The sequence below is a fragment of the Aquila chrysaetos genome, chromosome Z, assembly GCF_900496995.4.
Source record: "Aquila chrysaetos chrysaetos chromosome Z, bAquChr1.4, whole genome shotgun sequence".
NCBI classification, from domain to species: Eukaryota; Metazoa; Chordata; class Aves; order Accipitriformes; family Accipitridae; genus Aquila; species Aquila chrysaetos.
Genome location: NC_044030.1, coordinates 62,297,670 through 62,316,660, shown reverse-complemented (window position 1 = coordinate 62,316,660; position 18,991 = coordinate 62,297,670). Strand labels below are relative to the sequence as shown.

At 37.3% G+C, this 18,991-nt stretch overlaps 1 protein-coding gene across 2 annotated transcripts in view; it reads left to right on the top strand.

Annotated features, from left to right (window-relative positions):
- HOMER1 (homer scaffold protein 1) overlaps positions 1–18,991 on the top strand; it is a 94,219-nt gene that overhangs the window by 18,254 nt on the left and 56,974 nt on the right. The window contains exons 1-3 of one of the 2 annotated variants that reach the window (XM_030003251.1): positions 3,594–3,625; positions 7,296–7,452; positions 14,574–14,705. In XM_030003251.1, coding sequence (XP_029859111.1) covers positions 3,609–3,625; positions 7,296–7,452; positions 14,574–14,705 — 306 coding nt within the window. In that variant the 5' untranslated portion in view covers positions 3,594–3,608. Of the gene's footprint in view, positions 1–3,593; positions 3,626–7,295; positions 7,453–14,573; positions 14,706–18,991 lie in introns of those variants that run through there. The other variant, XM_030003252.2, reaches the window with a different exon arrangement.

Here is an 18,991-nt window from a genome sequence, read left to right as displayed (position 1 = left end):
CCATCACAGAACCATTTCCAATAGTAAACAGCTTTTACAACTTGGACAATATCTTAGAGCATGTTGTGATTTCCCGTTCACTGGACTAAAGCTCCTAAGTCAATTTGAATTCTGAAACCACCTATGACTCAGTCCATTTAACGTTAGTGTCACCGTTGTGCAATGCAGTTTTAAGAGGGGAGTCTGGCAATGCTTTCGCTTATTTATATACCCTTTAATGTTAGAAGCTGTTTCATCAATTCAGTGGGGGGGTTGACATTATCTTCTAAAGTTATTTTGACATCTAAAGAACTTTAAAAAACTAATGTTTGAATAACTCTTCAGTATTTTCAAAGTCTGATCTGTAATTTCATAGGATTGGAATTAACTTCAAACCGTGTTCTATATTTCTACCATCTTTGAAACGTCTTTGTTCGTGTTTAAGACTAGAGCTAAGGAGGAAAGAACATGGATGAAGAAGTGTAGATGCTGTAGTGTGGGCAAAGGTGGAGGGGAAGGGGCAGAGTTTAGTAGGGGTTGGGGTTTGAACCTTTCCTTCCGAAAAATAGGCAAAACTGGGCATCAAAATGTCTATCATAGATTTATAAAAATAATAGGCTGCAACATACCCTTGGAAAAGCAAAGTGTTGGAGCTGGCCAAGCTGATGAAGCCAGCAGGCTTGGCAGCTGCCTTGTGGCATATCAGCAAGACCTTGTCTCCTGATCGCCCATGACAAAACACTAATTTCATAGAAATGTAAATATGAGCAGATGACTAAATGATTTTCTTCTGACTTCCTGTATCTTATGTCCATTAAATACTGTGCGATATCTGATTTAAAGCTGAAACACTCCAGTTGATCAAACCTTTGTATCCTTGAAAATCTAACATACGGTATGTAATGGTGTTTCTGGCAAAGGTAAATGTATTTTTTACTTCATCTTATAGGTTTAATGAAAAGTTCTAGATAATTTTTCTCCCTTCACATCCTGAAAAATTGCTGGTATTATTTGTGATGGTATGTTAACTCAGAAGTGGTTAAAGATCTAAAACTAAAAGCTGATTGTTAAATGGGAACAAAACAGTTTAGAAAAAATCTTGAAGACACTGCTCTGTGCAGTATTATGTAGCTATAGAACATATTCTATAAAGTAAGCCATTGAACTTCATAGGTAAATAGGCACATCTATGTATTAACTTCTAGGCGCATATATGTATTAACTTCTCACTGAATACAGAAAACTTACCGAGCTTTTTAGGATCAAATTCCTAAGCTTTTGCTGACCTTGAGTAAATCTGACTTAACCCCAAAACATAACAGCGAAAGCAGATCTAGGAAAGTAAGTGTAAAACTAGGTAAACCGCTGGTGGTATGGGCAAGATTTTGATCTGGTTGCTCAATTATGTTTTCCACTTTTTTTACTATCTCAAAGCTTGTTTGGGGACAATAAAGTTGTTAATTGTATGTATGTAATATAGAAAGCAAAATCTTAAGATGTACTTGTTTCACAAGTATGGTCACTATGTTTTGTTCAAGTACTTTATAAGTTTAATTTTTATTTCAAGATGTCAGTTGTCAGTCACTTTCTGTCCAGAAAAAAGATTTTATTTCAGAACAGTTTCCATACAACAAGAAGCCAATGTTATGCAATACTGTCCCACAAGCTTCCATATACAGTATTTATCAGACTTCAGGGCATTATTGGGAATAAGGAAAATTCTGGTTTTTTCTGTTGCTTTGAATTGTGTTTGCAGAGCTTGTTGACTTAGGCTCCTGAGAAACCATTGGCTGTGTTTGGATGCCGTAGCTGACAAATTAGTTTTGACCATAGCTGCACCTTTAATCACTCTCTTCATTTCTTTTCAGGGATCTCTCCTCAAGCTGTAACAAAAGCTTGCTACAGCTTTAAAAACAAGCTAGGGAGAGTATTTTTTAAGACCATCACAGGGCATTGGGAGAAAGCTGTAGTCTTGGTATGCTGTCATTTTGAAAAATCAAAAAGGTCTTTGTCCTATCCTAAAGCTGAGGATAATCAGCAAATGCCTGAGAGATCATGCAGGAGATTCATGTTGTGTGATATGGGGAGAAATTACCTTGGATGACAGATATTATAGAGGCTCCGAAGTCACTGTGTGCAAAATTACCACCTGCAAAAACACGTGTGTGATGCCTACTGAGAGAGTTTGCAGTCCTTAGGACTGCCAGAGCATGTGTGCTGAGCACGAAGGCTGCCATGTGGCAGGGTCTGCTGTGCTTGTGGCTGTAATGGACTGAGGGAAGCACAGTTTTTTGTCCAATCTCCACTGTGGATAGGGAACTTGGAGTGTGGTTGTACTCCAGTTCTGAGCACAAGGATGTTGGCTTGGTTTTGGATGCACAGGGCATCATCTTCCTCTGAAACTCTGAGACTGAAATCTGAATGGTGGGATCTTGCTGTGTTTGCAGCTTGCAAATATGATGAAAAGGACTACCAAGGCACGTTTTGTTGGACTAGTCTTGAAAACAGTCTTGTATGTGGACTCCATGTGCATCAAAAACAGTAAGTCTGGGTAATGCACTTTGGAGTTTTTAAGATCCATATTGGGGAAATAGAAATCGCTGAAATGATTGACGTAAATGTTCATTCTCATGGACTTTTCATTACTTGATAGATACTTTAGAGCTATCAAAGCTGAGCTGAGTAGGATGACTCCATCACACAGGACCTGTTACTCATCCCCTTTTGTCGTAAGGGTCAGAGAAAATAGCTCTGTTCAGAGATATAAAACTTCTAGTGTATTTGAATGCTTTGGGGATCCAACAGGCTGTTATATAAAGTTTTAGGTCTGTTTTTTATGTTTGTGATAGGGCAGGAATGTCATGCACAGCAAAACCATTTTGATTTAGGAAATTTAATGCAACTTAGTTTATTGCCAGTGAAGATGAAGACAAATAAATAAACACAGAAAAGACACCTCATCTTCCCTGCAGACATCTCTCCAACTTCTTCCTGGTCTCTCAGCCCCTCATCACAGGTAGCGCTCAGAAGATGTTGGTCAGTGCCTGTGGTGGCTCCTTTTTTTTTTTGTTTTTTTTCTCCTTTTAAACTCAATTGCTCCATGGGCCACAGTCACCTCAGTGTTATACCTGCTCCCATGTCTGCTGTTTGCTCCTGCTTGGGCAGCTCTTTGCTCCAGCCCCTGCTCAGGTGTCATCTCCTTGTCTGTTTTTTTCTCCAGCCTCAGTCCTGGTCTGTTCTTGTGTCTGCACAGGGCAGTCCCTGACCTCGTCCCTCACAGTGCAGCACCCTCCCTACCAAAAACCTGTCAATTTAGCCCAGTATGCAGGTGGAAGGGAGGGGTGTGTGTAATTTTTACTTTTTTTTTGTTAGCATCATTAACACACCGTAAGGGGGGGCAAGTAGGACATGAACTAATGTTGCAGAAGTTCATACCTTCTTTTCAGTGGCCTTGTTTTTACAGTAACTAAGAGAACAGAATCCCAGCCTTGAGAAGTTGTAGGTATTATGGTGATGGAAATAACTTTGGAGTCATGGTAAACAACAGTGTGGGGAAAGAAACAAGAGGAAGGAGGTCTTCAGCACTAGTGTTGGCATGGTCTGGAAGTACCAGACCTGTCAAAGAATAGATGCTTTTTTTTAAAAGGTAAATATTAATTACAGATTAGCAAGGAAAGTTCTTTCTAACCTTCTGTACTAATTTAAGCATCTTTTGTGAAAGCTTTAATTAGTCTGATGTGGAAAAATGAAACCTTAGGTTCTTAGATTCAGTAGTCTGCATTTTTTTGAAAAGGGTGTGTTAAGATGTCAAAATAGAAAGAATGGTTGAAGACACTGTTCATTCAACTATTAGGACACAGGCTTTTCTCCTAAGCCTAGCCTAGGACTGATCACATATCAATGAATGGATTTCTGTATCAATGATGGAAAAAAATGGTGTGACTCTACCTGCTTAAGTGGTATCTGATGCTTCTTTAGACCTCGCATTGCCACTCAAGTCCAGGAGGACTTCTCACTTACTTCTTTTTAGTCTGTGTTTGACCATTGTAACATTGCAGTCTAAGCCAATTAAGAGCAGCAGTTTACTAGCCTTAATGTTTCTGCTATGCCCAAGCGGACATTTCTAATAGTCAAATTGTGTTACTATGGCATTCGTGCTAGTTTCTTTTCTTTTTGTTCAGCATCAGGATATTTCTGGAAAAATGAATGACTTCTCTTTGTAATTAGTGATGAGTTCTTGTCTTAGTTCCAATTAATGTCTTTAATGAATACTAAATACTTTCTGGTAATGAAAGAATGACAAGAGAAAACTGAAAGAGGAAGAGGACAGAGTGATGAGTAAGGAACTGATAGGGGGTTTTTACAGGATTGTTTTTTCTTATTTAAAGCTGTTCTCTTCTTTGTATCTCAACTCTGTGTAGGCAAAAGTAGATTTTTAAATTTTTTTATATATAAATAAGTGTTATATATTATAAAATATAATTTGTATATATATTAATTTGCCTGAGCACTTAGCAAGGGAAAAAGGAAACTATTCTATTTAACTAATACTAATAGTTCTATAACTGATATTAGTTAAGATGAATTAACTGAAACTTCCAGACTGGGAGGGCATCATGTCCTCTGTGGATAATGGAAGAAGAAAAAGTTTGAGTAAAGATCGATTAGCTGAAGTTACAAATCTTGTATGTGTTTTTTATATTACCTTTTGTTTGTTTCTGAACATTTTAGCAAATCTAAAATTTAAGTAGCTCTATAGTATGTTGCTACAGAAAAGTACAGATGACCTAATTGTACAGCAGCTTCGAAGGACTTCAGTAGCACATCACTGACTGATTCGATAACACATTTAGTCCTGGAGATACAAGGTGCATAACTTCCATTTGCTTGAAAAATAATTATTAAAATGTTCATCATCAAGCGTAAAAATGTTGGTTCTAATTCTAGAGGCATCTGAAGTTTATCATCTTTGTCAGAAAAAAATCCTGATTACCCCTGTAATCTGTCAAAATCGTCCAACTAGTTTAACGAAGGGAGCTATCCTTTTTCCACAGAGCGTAGACAGCTTGTCATTCAGCAAAGCTGTAGTTTCATTTAAAACATGGAAAGAAAAGACTGTAATGCTAGTTTTATCAGAAGCGATTAAAAAACTGTAACTAAGCTTCATTTATGCTGTTCCATACCTAACTGTAATGCATACCCCAGACCCACGCATGTGCCCTGCAAAGTGGTCTGGTTTGTCTTTGAGCAACACTGCTGAGGAAGTAGCAGGAATATGCAGGCCACCTCGTCAAACAAACTGAGTATATGTAGATGGGGCTACGGGAGATATTTGTGCTGACAGTGCAGGCAAGCAGCAACTTAGGGCTGAACAGTCAGACTTTTACTGACACTCCTACTTGCTTTAGTCGTATAGTTTTCACTTACCTTTTACATATTAAAATTCTAACCTGTGGTATGTTGAAAGTCCCAGTTGTGTGATAAACTGTACCATGACAGAATTGAATATCAGTGCTGGTCAAATGTGTATTCATTAACCACACATCTACAATTTGGATTCAGCTCTTCTTTTGTCTTTTTAGTTAATGTGGTCAGAGCTTTTACTTTCTCCTTTCAATGTCAATCTTCATCCAAATAATTGTCAGGCTTCTAAGATTTTTGTTTTGATGCGCGGTTTAACTTTCCAGAGTTAAAGAACTGGTTGCATTATGGTAATATTCATCACATTACATTTGGATATGCTTAATTGGGAGGTAAATGCAAAATGTATCTAATATTGAAGACAAGAACTAAAGTTTAAGTATGATTGAAGAAGTAATTGTAGATATTTGAAAGAGCGGTAAGAATTAGTGTAAGGATTCTGTTAAAAGGGCTATAAAAGTCACCTTTGCATAACCTTTGTGTGCCAGGGATTGGCATCAGGAAAACAGCTACCCAACCTCCTATAGCTTGGTGATTTAGAAGATGAGTTGGTGCGGAGGGTACAGTGACATTTGTATGGAGGACTAGCATGTGCATTAATCCCCTGGGCCTGCCTTCCTTCTCCTTTAGCTTTCACTGAAACTTGCTGTTTTGCTGTCTTTTGGTCTGTTCTGTATCCTTTCTGTCACTTCTTCCAACACCCAACGTAGGAGAGCACCACATCTTCTGGCAGATGAGCTTCTAGGAGCCTTAACTCCCAGCTGAGTAATAGGATTCTGCTGCAGAAAGCTGCTGGTTTCAGCTGCTCTTGCTGCCAAGCAGTAGAGATATTTCTGAGAGTTCACATGTATCCCTTTGTAATGAGGCCAGATTAAAACCCTTTGACTATGAGTACCCAGAATCCTAGTTTTTTCTTTTGCTTTTATTTTGGGCATAAAAATGTATTAAAAACTTACCTCTTAAAGGGAAATGAGGGCAGGGACAAAGGATATGTTTCTTCATATCCTGGAACTGGGAGAAAACAAGAGTCCGAAAACCTAAAAAGTTAAGTCCAACTTAAAGTTCTGGTACTTAGTATCTTTGGGATTTGATGGCAACATTCCCTGAAGAATACAGCAATCTATTTGTTGCTAAAACGTAGCTAAATTTGAACTGACAACTATTGTAGTGATATTAAAATATTTTTAGATTTCTGTGCAATGCTCTATGTCCTGGTAATGATCATGGGGAAAATAAGTTGTAAATTCTAAAGTACAGTAGGTTGGGTTTTTTACCTCACACAATTTTAGTTGCTAAGCAGTTAACTTCAAACCATGTATGTTACACATATTTAGTGTTGCTATGAAAATGTTCAGGTGTGAAGCTCCAAAGAGTGAGCGTTTCACAACACATTTTCCTGGCCTTAATTAATGTAAGTTTCGTAGTAATTGCATTGACTCAGCCAGTTCAGTTTCAGATTATGGCCTAAAATTGGTTAGAATAATGAGGGTGTTAAAAGATATTTGAGAAGGGGGTTTGAAGTCATATACGTTCTGCAGTGTGCAGTGTAATGAGATGAAGTTATACATGTATTAATGCCAGTTAGTTTAAAGGGGTATATGGAGGGTGAGGGCTGGGAAGATGATGGGACAGGGCTGAATCTAATTAGAGATGTCTCTCTTTATCTGACTTTACAGCTGGGTGCTGATTTTTGCCTTAGAAGGCTTGCATTTTGCTTGCATGTGTATATCAATGCACTTGTCTGCTCAATGCAGCATCAGATACAGAAGTTCTTAGGAAAAAATTATCATGCAAAGTGAAGTGTGTACACCCTGGTGGGCACAACTGGCAGATAACTTGTGTGCAACAATGTTAGGTACAAATTAGATTCATGACTTTTACTGTCTATCCTTCAGGGAACAACCCATCTTCAGCACCCGAGCTCATGTCTTCCAGATTGACCCGAACACTAAGAAAAACTGGGTTCCCACCAGCAAGCATGCTGTTACTGTGTCCTACTTCTATGACAGCACAAGAAATGTCTACAGGATAATCAGTTTGGATGGCTCAAAGGTAAGTTTTATTTCAGAAAACTTGCTTGCTTCATCAGTTTTTGTATTTATTTTCTAGTGTGATGTCCTTCATGTATCTTCTCAGATGCTTTTGTTAATATCTGAGTAACAGATTACTGACATGTTAAAATGGTAACATTGCTTCATTACATATTTTAAATACTTCATTACATGCTTTAAGTGTTTATTCAAAAATGCTATTTTCTATGTGTTCATATTTACTTTGATAACTATTGCTGAATTTAAGTGATGACCTATTACTTAGGCTAAAAAGACATTTCCTGTGAGATGCACTAAAAAGTACAAATAGGGTTACAATAACCTGTTTTCATCTCCTCATTCAATGATCTGTCAATATCATTTGCTTCAGCATTATGAAGGACATCTGTTCAGTGCCCATAATCACTTAGTAAATCCTTTGTTATGTAATCTTCCAATTTTTTTGCTGTAGAGAATGTGAGGATTCGTTCCTAATAAAGCTCTCCATGGTAAGCTTTTATCAAAACTCAGTTGGTTTGGGTTTGGATTTTCTGGGGAGTGTTTTTTCTTTCTTCTTCTTCTTTTTTTTTTTTTTTTTTTTTTTTAATTAGGAAGGATAATGTATTGAGCTGCTGTTTTAAGAAACCTTGTCTAAGAAATTAATCTGACATGGAGAAAATACTTGACTGGTTCTATCCCGAGTGGGTATAAAAACAGTAACTTTACAAACAGCACATCAGAAAACTCTACAATAAGGATATTAAAGATACATACAGAGTGGAGTCAAAAGTTCTAACCCTTTCAAGAGACTTTCAGTTGCAACTTCTAGAGATGCATCAGTTCATGGTGGTTGGAACTGAAATACTCTGTTAACATAGTAGTATTCTCAGAGATTTTGTGGCTGTTTATTGAAAGCTGAAAAATATTACCGGTAACTTCATTTTTTTTAAATATACAGAGTATTGCTATTTTAAATGAGGAAAGAGAATTTCTATCATAAAGAAGTATACAGAAATAGACCTCATAGTCAAGGATCTCTGTATGATACTACTTTAAGTGATTGAGACTCTGGTATCAAAGCCTACCAGAATTTTTCAAAGTTTAAGTCTCACTTTGTTTTTTTTCTTCCCAGCCTTCCTTCAAATGATTCTTTTAGTTCTGTCAAGTAATTAAAATACCTTTTGTGTGACTATAAATAAAGACTTTGGGATTGGACGTAGATGCTGTATAAAATCAAGACTACCAGTTGTAATCTGTAGCACCTTAACTGATCTGCCCAGTTTACAAAATCCTTATTCTGGTGTCTACTGGGGTTCCTCTGCCTTTGTCCAAAGCTGCAACTCCTGCAAAGTGGCTGCTGAATTAAATTGTTAAGCAGTTGTTCATCTATTTATTTGTTCTTTTGTTAGCTGCAGTGTTTCATTTATATTTGCAATACTATTGGCAAGGTGTATTGATAATACAGTGTCACTTTTATTTACTCTGTCTGTGATTGCTGCAATCCTACTAATGTTTTAATCCAAGTGTTAGATGTCTGACTAAGATCTAGGATCCCAATCATGATTAAGAAAGAGCCATTGTGTTAGGCATTGCAAAGGGCTAAATATAAAAATATAAAGCATTCTTGAGTTTGGAGTGCATCCAGATAGTGTCTCTGCTATATGGCATACAGCTGGGCGTCAGTACCACTATTGGCATCTGAGCTTGCAATACCTTATATTGTTGATTGGTTAGACAGAAACGTTAAATTTGCAAAGGAGAAAAAGCCATGCAATTTAATGCTCCCATTTAAGTTTTAAAGTTAAACTGAATAAAGATGATTTTGTGGTTGTTTTTTTTAAAAATAAATTTTACATTGAAAATGTCCTGAATGCACATGTTGCCAGTGGCCAAAACCACTTATTGAACCATACTGGTTTTGAAGCTGTCATGCCCCTCCCTTGAAGGGAATAGATCCAACCAGGTTTTATTGTATACCTTGGTGCTGGTGGGGTTTACAGTACCCTGTGGGTTTCTTCGGTGGAGAGAACAATGTGCATGTGGCTGCTCAGTTACAGCGGCTCAGGAGCTGAGCAGTAAGTCAGTAAGTGATGGTAACTCACACTTACGTTCACCTAGACTGCAGTAAGGAAAGTTTGAGAGAGAGATACTTTAGATTTGAGTGATAATCCTATTTCTGTCCCACATCCTTCCCTCTCTTTAGGTCAGTGGGTTTCAGTAGTAGGATTCTTGGATAAAACTTAACTTCCTTACTGATTGTCTGAAAGTCATTAAATCTTTCTTCCTGAAAACAAAAGGACATTTTTAAGACCTGAACTTCACTCACCTCTGAGGGATGCTATTGTACATTGTGGATTCCCACTTGAATTTGCTTGTGGGGCCCTTTGGTTTATTTTGAGAGAGGTTTTTTTTTCCTTCTTCCCTGTCAATGGATCTATGAGCCAGATTCAGCTGAGATAGCTCCTATAGAAGCAAGTTCTGCTTATTTTTAATGCATTCTATGTAATGTTGTTTTCTGAAGTTACAGTCACCTCTTAAAATACTTTATACAAGAAGTGATGCATCTCCCTCTAACCTGACTCCAGAAAATGTTATAGGACCATAAGGTGTTCAGTGTACAGGCCGTATTTTATAGTCATGTACAGTATCTGGATCCCTGTTGCCCATGGCCCGGAGATCCTGATGCAAATTATCTGATAGAACTTGAGGCTGGTTTCTGTGACCTCTTGAATAAATATCTTTTATGCAACCTTTTTCTCCTACCACTATAGGAATAAGAGAAATCCTGAAAAATAAAATTTCTTACGCTGTATGACATGACAACATTGAGCAGTTGTTGCTAAGGCTTTCAGTTCACATTAATTATATAGTCATTTCATAGCTCCTTGGGAAAATGTGTTTTAGTACTTCTTTCTCTTAGGTGATGGAGGGAAGCCTCCATTATTTCTCCAGTAACACTGCAGACAGACACTAGGACTATTCCCAGAATCCTGCTCTCTTTTCTGTTCAATTTCTGGCACTCACTGAGAAAAAGGAGATCAGTTTTCACAGATGCAAAATAGGGAAGAAACCCTAATAATTTGTGCTCATCTAAAACAAGAGAAGACTCTGGAAAAGAGTGGTTTTCCAGTCTGTAGGTTCCATAAGCCTTGTATATATTATTTCTGAGTCAAGTCTCCTACCAGTGTTACTGCAGTAGATGATCTTTACATTTTAATGACTGTTATAAAATAGTCACACATTAAAGTGTTAACCTGTTCAATGCTAAATACACGTTTTAAGTAAGGCCTGTAAGCACAAGTCTTCAGTGATCTTCCTTTGAAGAAGTGAAAAAATACCGTGTGTCTTAATTATTGTTGCCATCAATTTTAGCACAAGATAAAATCATATTTGTCCACTGCTGTATATCTTGCAGCTGCTGGGTTTGCAATCAGTAAAATGAACAGCTAAGACACATGCCCTGTTTTCTCATAGCTAAACTAATACAAAAGGAAGACATGAAAGCCATTTTATTATTCCAACAAAATCTAAAGATGAAAAAAATCAGTTTTCTTCAAAAGCTAAATGTCTGCCTGTCAGATTGACTCTGTTCTGTTTTTAAGATATTCTTGTACATTTATACTAACAACATTCTTAAAAGTTGATGAAATACTTGACACTTATTATACTGGTAACTCTACAGTGAAATCTGGCGTAGAGGAGAGCAGTTAAAGCAGTATCTATTTAGGCAGTATCTATTTAGGTAGACAAGACAGGCTTAATTATAAATTCTAATTTAAAAAATATTTTTTTTTTTTTAGCTGAAGATATGAAGGATCTAGTATTTTCCAGAAGTAGCTGACACTGACTGTGTCTGTAGTATGCTCTAGCATTGCAGTTTTTAAAAGCATAATTAATTTAGCACGTGAGAAGTCTAGCATACTAATGCTTTTAATTCAGCGAGGATTGAAAGCCTTGATTTCCTTGTAAAATTGGTAAATCTAATGAAAGGACTCTTTTGTATCACTTGGATCTGAATGTAGTCTTCCCAGTGAGAAACTTGCTGTCTTTGGACTAATGCTATCCGCTGGAGTGGAGCCTCCTTATTTTTCTCTTCTGGAAAATAAAGGGAAGACTCACAGGAACTTTTAATCAATACAATTTTTTTTTTTTTTTAAGTTTTCTTCCTACCTTTCTCCATGGCAAGGAAGCAGTTTGGCAGGCACTGTAACCCAGCCTAAATGGAGACCACTGTCAGAACAGATAACCCCATTCTGGTCCAGGCAGCCTGTTTTGGGTTCTCTCTTGTGCATCCAGCCATGTGGTCAGCTGAAGCAGGGAGCAGTCTCAGCTAAGAACCAGTTGGTTTCTCCAAGGTTTTTCACTGGTTTAATTTGCAACCAGATATGCCACTGTCACTGCAGCAAACACCAGTTCTGCAGGCTTTAAACCTGCCTCTTGCTTGGAGGTCGTAAGTCCCTGTCTTCAGAGTCATCTTCTACCTTGAGGAAGTTACATCCATGACACACACTCTCAAATCTGCCATGGAAGTTCAAAATTAATCAATGGATGGAACTAGGGCTTAATGAAGCTAGACAACAGAGCTAGAGCTTGAGTTGGGAGGAAGACTTTTTTTCTATACTGACCCCAGGATATTTAATTTCAAACATGTTACTGTTGACAGCTTCCATAGCAAGAGAGATTGAGCATTAAGTGAACTTGCACAGCTCTGTTCTGGGCTTCAACCAGGTTATTTCAAAAGTGGGCTTCCAAGCACTAACAGTGCACAGGAAGACAAGAAGCATACAACAAAAAAAGAGCTCCAGAACACTTCCTTTCCAAGAAGTCCACCTCCCTGTGTCACACTATCTCTTCTGTCCTGTGTGGCATAGACAGCTGTTTTCTATGAGGTCAGTTGGATGGAGGCCATAGTGCAAGTGCAAGCCTGCTGGCTTTATATGGGCTCCGAACCTTATGCCTAGAGAAAGGAGAATGATGTTTGAATTACCAGTAACTTCACTAACCAGCTTCTCCTGTATGAAAATCTGAGGAGATGTTTTGTGGACAATTAATGCTGGAGGTAGTTCTCCAGTCTCTGATCATACAGCAAATCCTGTCCTTGACCTGATGAGGCTTGTTGCTTCAAATGTAAGCTTTCAGGCATTCCAGAATTTTCCAATTGTTCTTCACAACAGTAGCCAAAACTTGCATTTTGAGGCAAAGGTTATCAGAGAACTGCCTCTTTGATATCCTCAGCTGCATCCAGTTTTGCTCTTCTAATTTAATGCAAGATAGTGGAGCTGCCAAAGCCACTGGAGAAGATGCCAGTTTTGTTAAATTCATCTGTGCTGCAGTATCTTCACTTGTCTTTCTATGTGTTACGATACAGTGTGTTCTTCTGAACTTTCTTACGATACTCCTCTCTGCCACTTCATCTGAGATTCACTATATGCACATGGGAGCTGTTTGTGGGCTTAGCTGGTCCCTCAGCTGTAAATTTTTTAGGCTCGTCCTGTAGAATTCAGGGAAAATTTTATGTTGATGGTAGCTGTGCTCCAGTGCTACCCAAATCTCAGCAAAAGCAAAGGGTGCTAAGTAAACTCCATAAATACTCATTTTAATATCCTCCCAGAAGGCCATCTCACGCAAGCAGTATAGACTGATTTTGACTTCTAGAAGATCTTGGGCTTGGGAGAGCAGTACTTGGTCTCTCTGATGTTGAAGTTGCTCACTGTCCCCATCCTGAGAAAAAACTGTTATTCTCTACGCATCTGTACAGTTCCTGCTATTCAAAGAATAAAAGAAAGATTCTTTATTTATGACAGAGAAGATGGTTTGGACCCTGTGGATTTTGTTGCTGCTCTAGGATTCTTCAGTAATCAGTGGCTTTAACTTGCCAGGGGTAAGGCAGGGGTTTTGATTTCACGGAAGCAGGAAACATACACAGTGATGTTCAAAAGATTCCTAACTCAGTACTGTAAGACAATTGCAGTAGGACACATACTGACAATAACCTTTGGAGCACAGTAACTGACATGTAAGAAAGATTCTTGCTGAATTGTTCTGCTCACAGTGTGTGCTATTTTCTGGGAAGTTTTAAGGGCTTTCTCTTTCATGTGGGTGTTGCAAAGCAACAGTGATTCATGAAAAGGGTTGTGAATTATTTAACAAATGTGTCTGAAACCAGACAGATGAGAAAGTGTGCCTGCATTTCACTTCAAATACACATATCTTTGGGTTTATGGCTAGTCTTTCTTGTTCATGTTGGCTGGTTGTAAACTTTACTAACCATCAGTTTTTTAGTTAAATGGAACCCATTGGTGTCACTATAAGACTTTATCCTGACATACTTTAAGTCAGCTGGACAGTTCCACATAGCAGATTTAGAGTATGCTAGACAAGCTTTAATGTGATGGAAATACTGTTGAAATCCATGGTAAAGCTTTAGCTGCTTTTAGCGGAACCAGCATATTCATCTAATAGTTGCATTTTGAGGTTTGTTTGTTTTGGCAGAATTTGTATGCTGGAGGATGTGCCTCTTCCATCCTGTATATAACAAGAACTAGAGAAGAAAAATGATTCTAACAATAGCTCTTCTATAGTTGTTGTATGACCCTGTCAGTGTTAGGCATGCTTGTGTGTGTATAAAGAAAAAACAGATTCTTGTAACACAGAAACTTAAGAAGAAATCGTGCTTCTTGTTTTATTGCATCTTTTCCAGTGAGAATCGCATGTGCAGCACAGGTAGGGGGAATGCAACAGTGAGGTTTACAGTGGAGCTTGAGAGGCATTGCCTTAGGGGATGAAGAAATACACTTGTGAGACAAAAAAGGACTTTGCTAGTTCTTCTATTCTGATCTCATTAGCCTATGCAATGCTTTAAATGCCTTTTTTTAGACTTGCTAACTACTAAATTACTGCTTGGAATTGCAAACAGGTGCCCCCAGCCCAGCTTTTGCTCCTTTTACAGAATGTATGTGAAAATATGCTTTTGTAAGTTTATCTGTGACTGAATTAGAAAACTGTTCCTTTGTTCCCAGTGTGTCTCATACAGTGTACACAGGTACTTGACTACAATATTGGCATTTTCAATTATGAGTAGTCTTTAAAAAGAAAAAATCAAAACGACAAAACTACTTTTTTACAACTATTATTTTTTTTCAGGCAATAATAAATAGCACTATCACCCCCAACATGACATTTACTAAAACATCCCAGAAGTTTGGCCAGTGGGCAGACAGCAGGGCGAATACAGTCTATGGCTTGGGATTTTCATCTGAACATCACCTTTCTAAAGTAAGTATGACCAGTGCCACTATTCAGCTAGTCAAGTGGCTTAAGAATATTTGATTCCTGCTCGTTGTATCTTGACTCAGTGTTCACTACTGTTGTTATTTAAAAACAATTTACAAAAAAATGTTCTTTACAAAAAAATGTTCGGTATTGATCCTTATGATGTAAAAAGTCAAGATAAAGTGTGATACCTCCAACCATACTTTTAACTGGTGGAGGAAAGAAGGGAGATTTAAGCTATCACAGTGTATGTTGTTAGTGCTTTCTAATTACTCATTCGTTAGGTTTCTCTTTTTTAAAAGTTGTTCTTCCATTACAGTTTTTCATGACAGAATTTAAAGGAGTAGACAATTTAGTGTTTCTTCTATATTTAGATCTCCTAGAAAAAAAAAAAATTGTTGGTAGTCTTCAGATGCATTTTTGTCTTTTTGAGCCACATTCACTTTCACTTTTCTACTATGTAGTGTATCAAATTACAGATATTTCAACATCTGCAGGCTTAAAGTAAAGCTAGTGGGAAATACATTCAGTGTAAAAGAAAACTACATTTTCCTGTTGGAATACAAGAGTCGAAGTGTTTACTAAAGAAACTCTGTGCCATATGTGCAGGTTTTTTTCTGGTCTACTTGTGCAGGAGGGAAGTACACCTTATTCCAAGGAAAGCAGTAACCCCTGTTTCTCAAACTGATGGTATAGTTCCTCTGAGCACCCTTTCTACAATACCTATTGCTATTGATACTACTCTGGTAGATGGGTCCAGGAACCTGTACAAGCCAGTATCATTTTTCTTCAGAAGAGGAATTTCAGTTCAGTTTAAGAACATCTCTACATTGAGCAGAGAATTTTCCTCTTTGAAGTATACAAAAGTTCTGGAAACCCAAGTGCGATAAAAGGAATGTATAGTACATGTTTAAGTAAGGAATAATGATTGGCATGTTATTTAAAAAAAAAGTAATCATACCAGCCCTTTTGAGAAAGTAATTGTCACTATCCAAGGATAAGCATGGGCCTGTTAGAAAACCATTAAAATGAGAACCAATACATCTGCTTTATTTGGACAAGTGTTACACTTGTAATATTTCTTCCCTTCGTAGTCAGATAGCTTTCATTTCCACGAAGCAACACAAGCACAGGAAATTCTGAATGGTAACTAATATTCCATGTGCGTTTGTGCACCTATCATTGCTTCAGTGAACTTGGAAACTTTGTCACTTACTTAAATTGGTGTGTATATCCTAGAGGCACTTGCTTACCAATGTGGTAATAACTTTTCTTAATATTTCAATGAATTTTGCAGAAATGCTAATTTAGTTTACCTCTCTCATAGAATAGTTTGTTTTACTTAATCACAGAATGCTTCTTTGGTGGCAAAGTGTCATGCTATAGTCATGCACACTCTGTGTTTGCCTGACTTTAAACACTAGGTTATCCTTGCCATCAAAAATATTTTGGGTTGACTCTTTTCTGGCTTTCCCCATGTGGTACTTACTGCCTTCTTATTTACAGTTGCGATTCCATTCTTTCACTGCCCTCAAATGGATGTCAACCTTGTCTTAAAACTTCATATTGTTGCAAAAATAATTGGAAAAGCTACAGTAGATATTTTGTCTTAAGTATGTGTTTGATTAGCAGTTACTCAAATTGCTGTGTTTTATGAAGAATACGCAAACCTATTGAGAAAAATACCAAGTCACAGACCTTTTCTGAAGCTTATAGTGATGAATCTTCAGGACCTTTTCAGCAAACTGTTCCTGTTATATTATATTTTAATTATCAAACTGATATTCATGTGAGTAGAAACTGCTCATCGTTGCTACTGAAATTCATAAAGGTAAAACTTTCTGTGTTATTTTAAAATTAACAAACATATTTGATGGGGGAAAGGAAACTTTTCTTTAGATTACAGTCCATTCAGTCACTGGATTTGGTAGATATGTTGGTCTTAGAATCAGAAAAGCTGAATTAGAAACCCTGGATCTGCTGTGTGGCTTTAGGCAAATCACATCTATATTCTCTTTCTCATCTCGTCTCTCTGCTCAGATTACTAACTCCTGTCTGTTCACTGGCATTGTAGTCAGGTTTATCAGAGCACTCTATGGTACACCTAGCACTGTAGGACATGAAATCTAATTTAAGGCTCAGGTTACTATGGGATATTAGTAATAGGGCTAACAAATAAACTGTATTAATGAATTTGTTCAGAAACAGGTTGCATGTACAGTTTGCCTTAAAAATGGATTCTGGAACTTCATTTCTGTATTTGATTTATCAAAGTCTTTAAGTGAATGGCCATGTTGTATGTAATTTGTTATGCAGTAGTGTCTATTGGCCCCAATGAAATATTTCAAGTTCCAGGGAGCAAAAGACAGCCTGCAACCACAAAAAAACTTAGTCTAGTCTGTGACTGATTTCAACAGGTTAATGAAGCAAATAATCAGAGCAAATAGAGTAAACTGTTCTCAGATGATTGTCTGCTTAGCTTACAGGGACTATTTGGTTTTGGTTCATATGCCTTTGTCCTCCTAAACTAATTACTAGGGTAGAGTGCAACGGTGGTAACCTCTTTCTGTACAATTATTGTGACTGAGAATTAGCGGAGTGAGAATATCTGATACAAAAATACTGGCACTCTAATCAATTTCACACACAAACAGTACAGAAGATAATTAATTAAACATTTATTTATCTTCATTAGACCTTTTCTTAATGTGTTAGACCACAAATTCACCTCAAGGTTGTTCCATCAGAAGTCAGTGACACCTGAAAAATGATTCCTGTATTGAAGAATACTCCTTTCGCAGGGTCAAGATTTGCTAGCAGAGTCCCTCTTGCTGCTGCAGTAGGAGGAATGGAATGTTCCATGATCTTCAGAAAAAAATGAGACCTCTTTCTCATTCACAATCTAAGTCTGTGCTTTTGATGGTATCCTGATGAATGAGAAGAAATATTCCTTTTCAGGTTTGCTGTCTGTCTTACGCCTTTGAATTAGTTGACCTGATTTATTCCGTATAATTTAAGAGTATGCTAAATGGCAAAAGTGCCACCACAGATACTTGTAAGAGCCTCTTGTAGTCTCCCTGCACAATTTTTCATCTTTTCTTTAAAATATTGATCCTACAGAGAACCTTTCCTTTCATACCATGAGATCTCATCTTTGTTATTCAGGAATTTTATCAAGAGGTTGCTATTGTCCATCACCTGACTTATCTCAAGGAATTCTAGCAAATTTGTGAAAATTTCCACTACATTAGCCTTGTTGGCTCTTTCTTAGGCTGTTACCTGTTTATCTGTCTATTATGTATTTTTTTTACAGTTTCTACCACTGCGATACAGAAGGTCCTATCTACTGCCTAGTATGTCTTCAGTCATTTATTCTAAACCTCAGCATCATGTTTTCCGTTTACAAATTCTCTGGTCTAAAAGCTGGTTTAAATAAAAGGTTACCCATCAGATTTTGAGGTCTATGTACAAGTCTTAAATAAGTATCATCTAGTTCTGGTGATCTGTTGACAATCTTAGCATCTGTTCTGAGATGTTTTTTGATGTTGGGTTAGACTTTCATGGTGGTATCTTTTGTCTCCTTATATATTCAGGAAATGTATGCTTTTAAATAACCTGACAGATGAAATATAGGATACAAGTGGAGAGAAATTATATTTCCTCAAATACTAATAGCCTACCAGGAAAAGTTTAAAGACAATAAGGTTTTTAATGTCTTGCATAGCAAGTGAAATTCTGACTGAAAATAGTTGAGGAGATTGTGTCACACAAAGGGTAGCCTTCGTCCTTTCTAAATACATGTGGTGCAAAACAATTTCTTTGTATGGTGCTGCTGGAGAGACGTAGAAGCTGTTGGTGAAGCTTCCAATGTTTTTGCAGAATCATTTCAGTCTTAAGCTGATCATAATGAGATAATGTTCTGTATAAAAGCACTAGGAAACAAAAACAAATGCTTGGCTACTACAGCAATTAGTGTAGCATCAAACTGAGATCTATGAAGCCAAGTTTTTCTCTAGTCAGAGAAACTAGGCCCTATTCTTAATCTCAAGTTTAAGAGTGCATATATTTCTAAATTGCTGCTTTAGCCGTTTTCTCGAAGAGGGACACGTAGCATTGATATCAAGCTTCATATGGCAGTTCAATGGGCAATCCTTGAATTTACTGTTCAGTATATGCAAGTGTTTAGTTCAATGAATTTGTTCTTTAACTTGATTGATGTCAATGAACAATCAAGAAATGAACTTGACTCAATATTCCCACTGCTGCTTTCCTAATTAGCTGTTAAAATT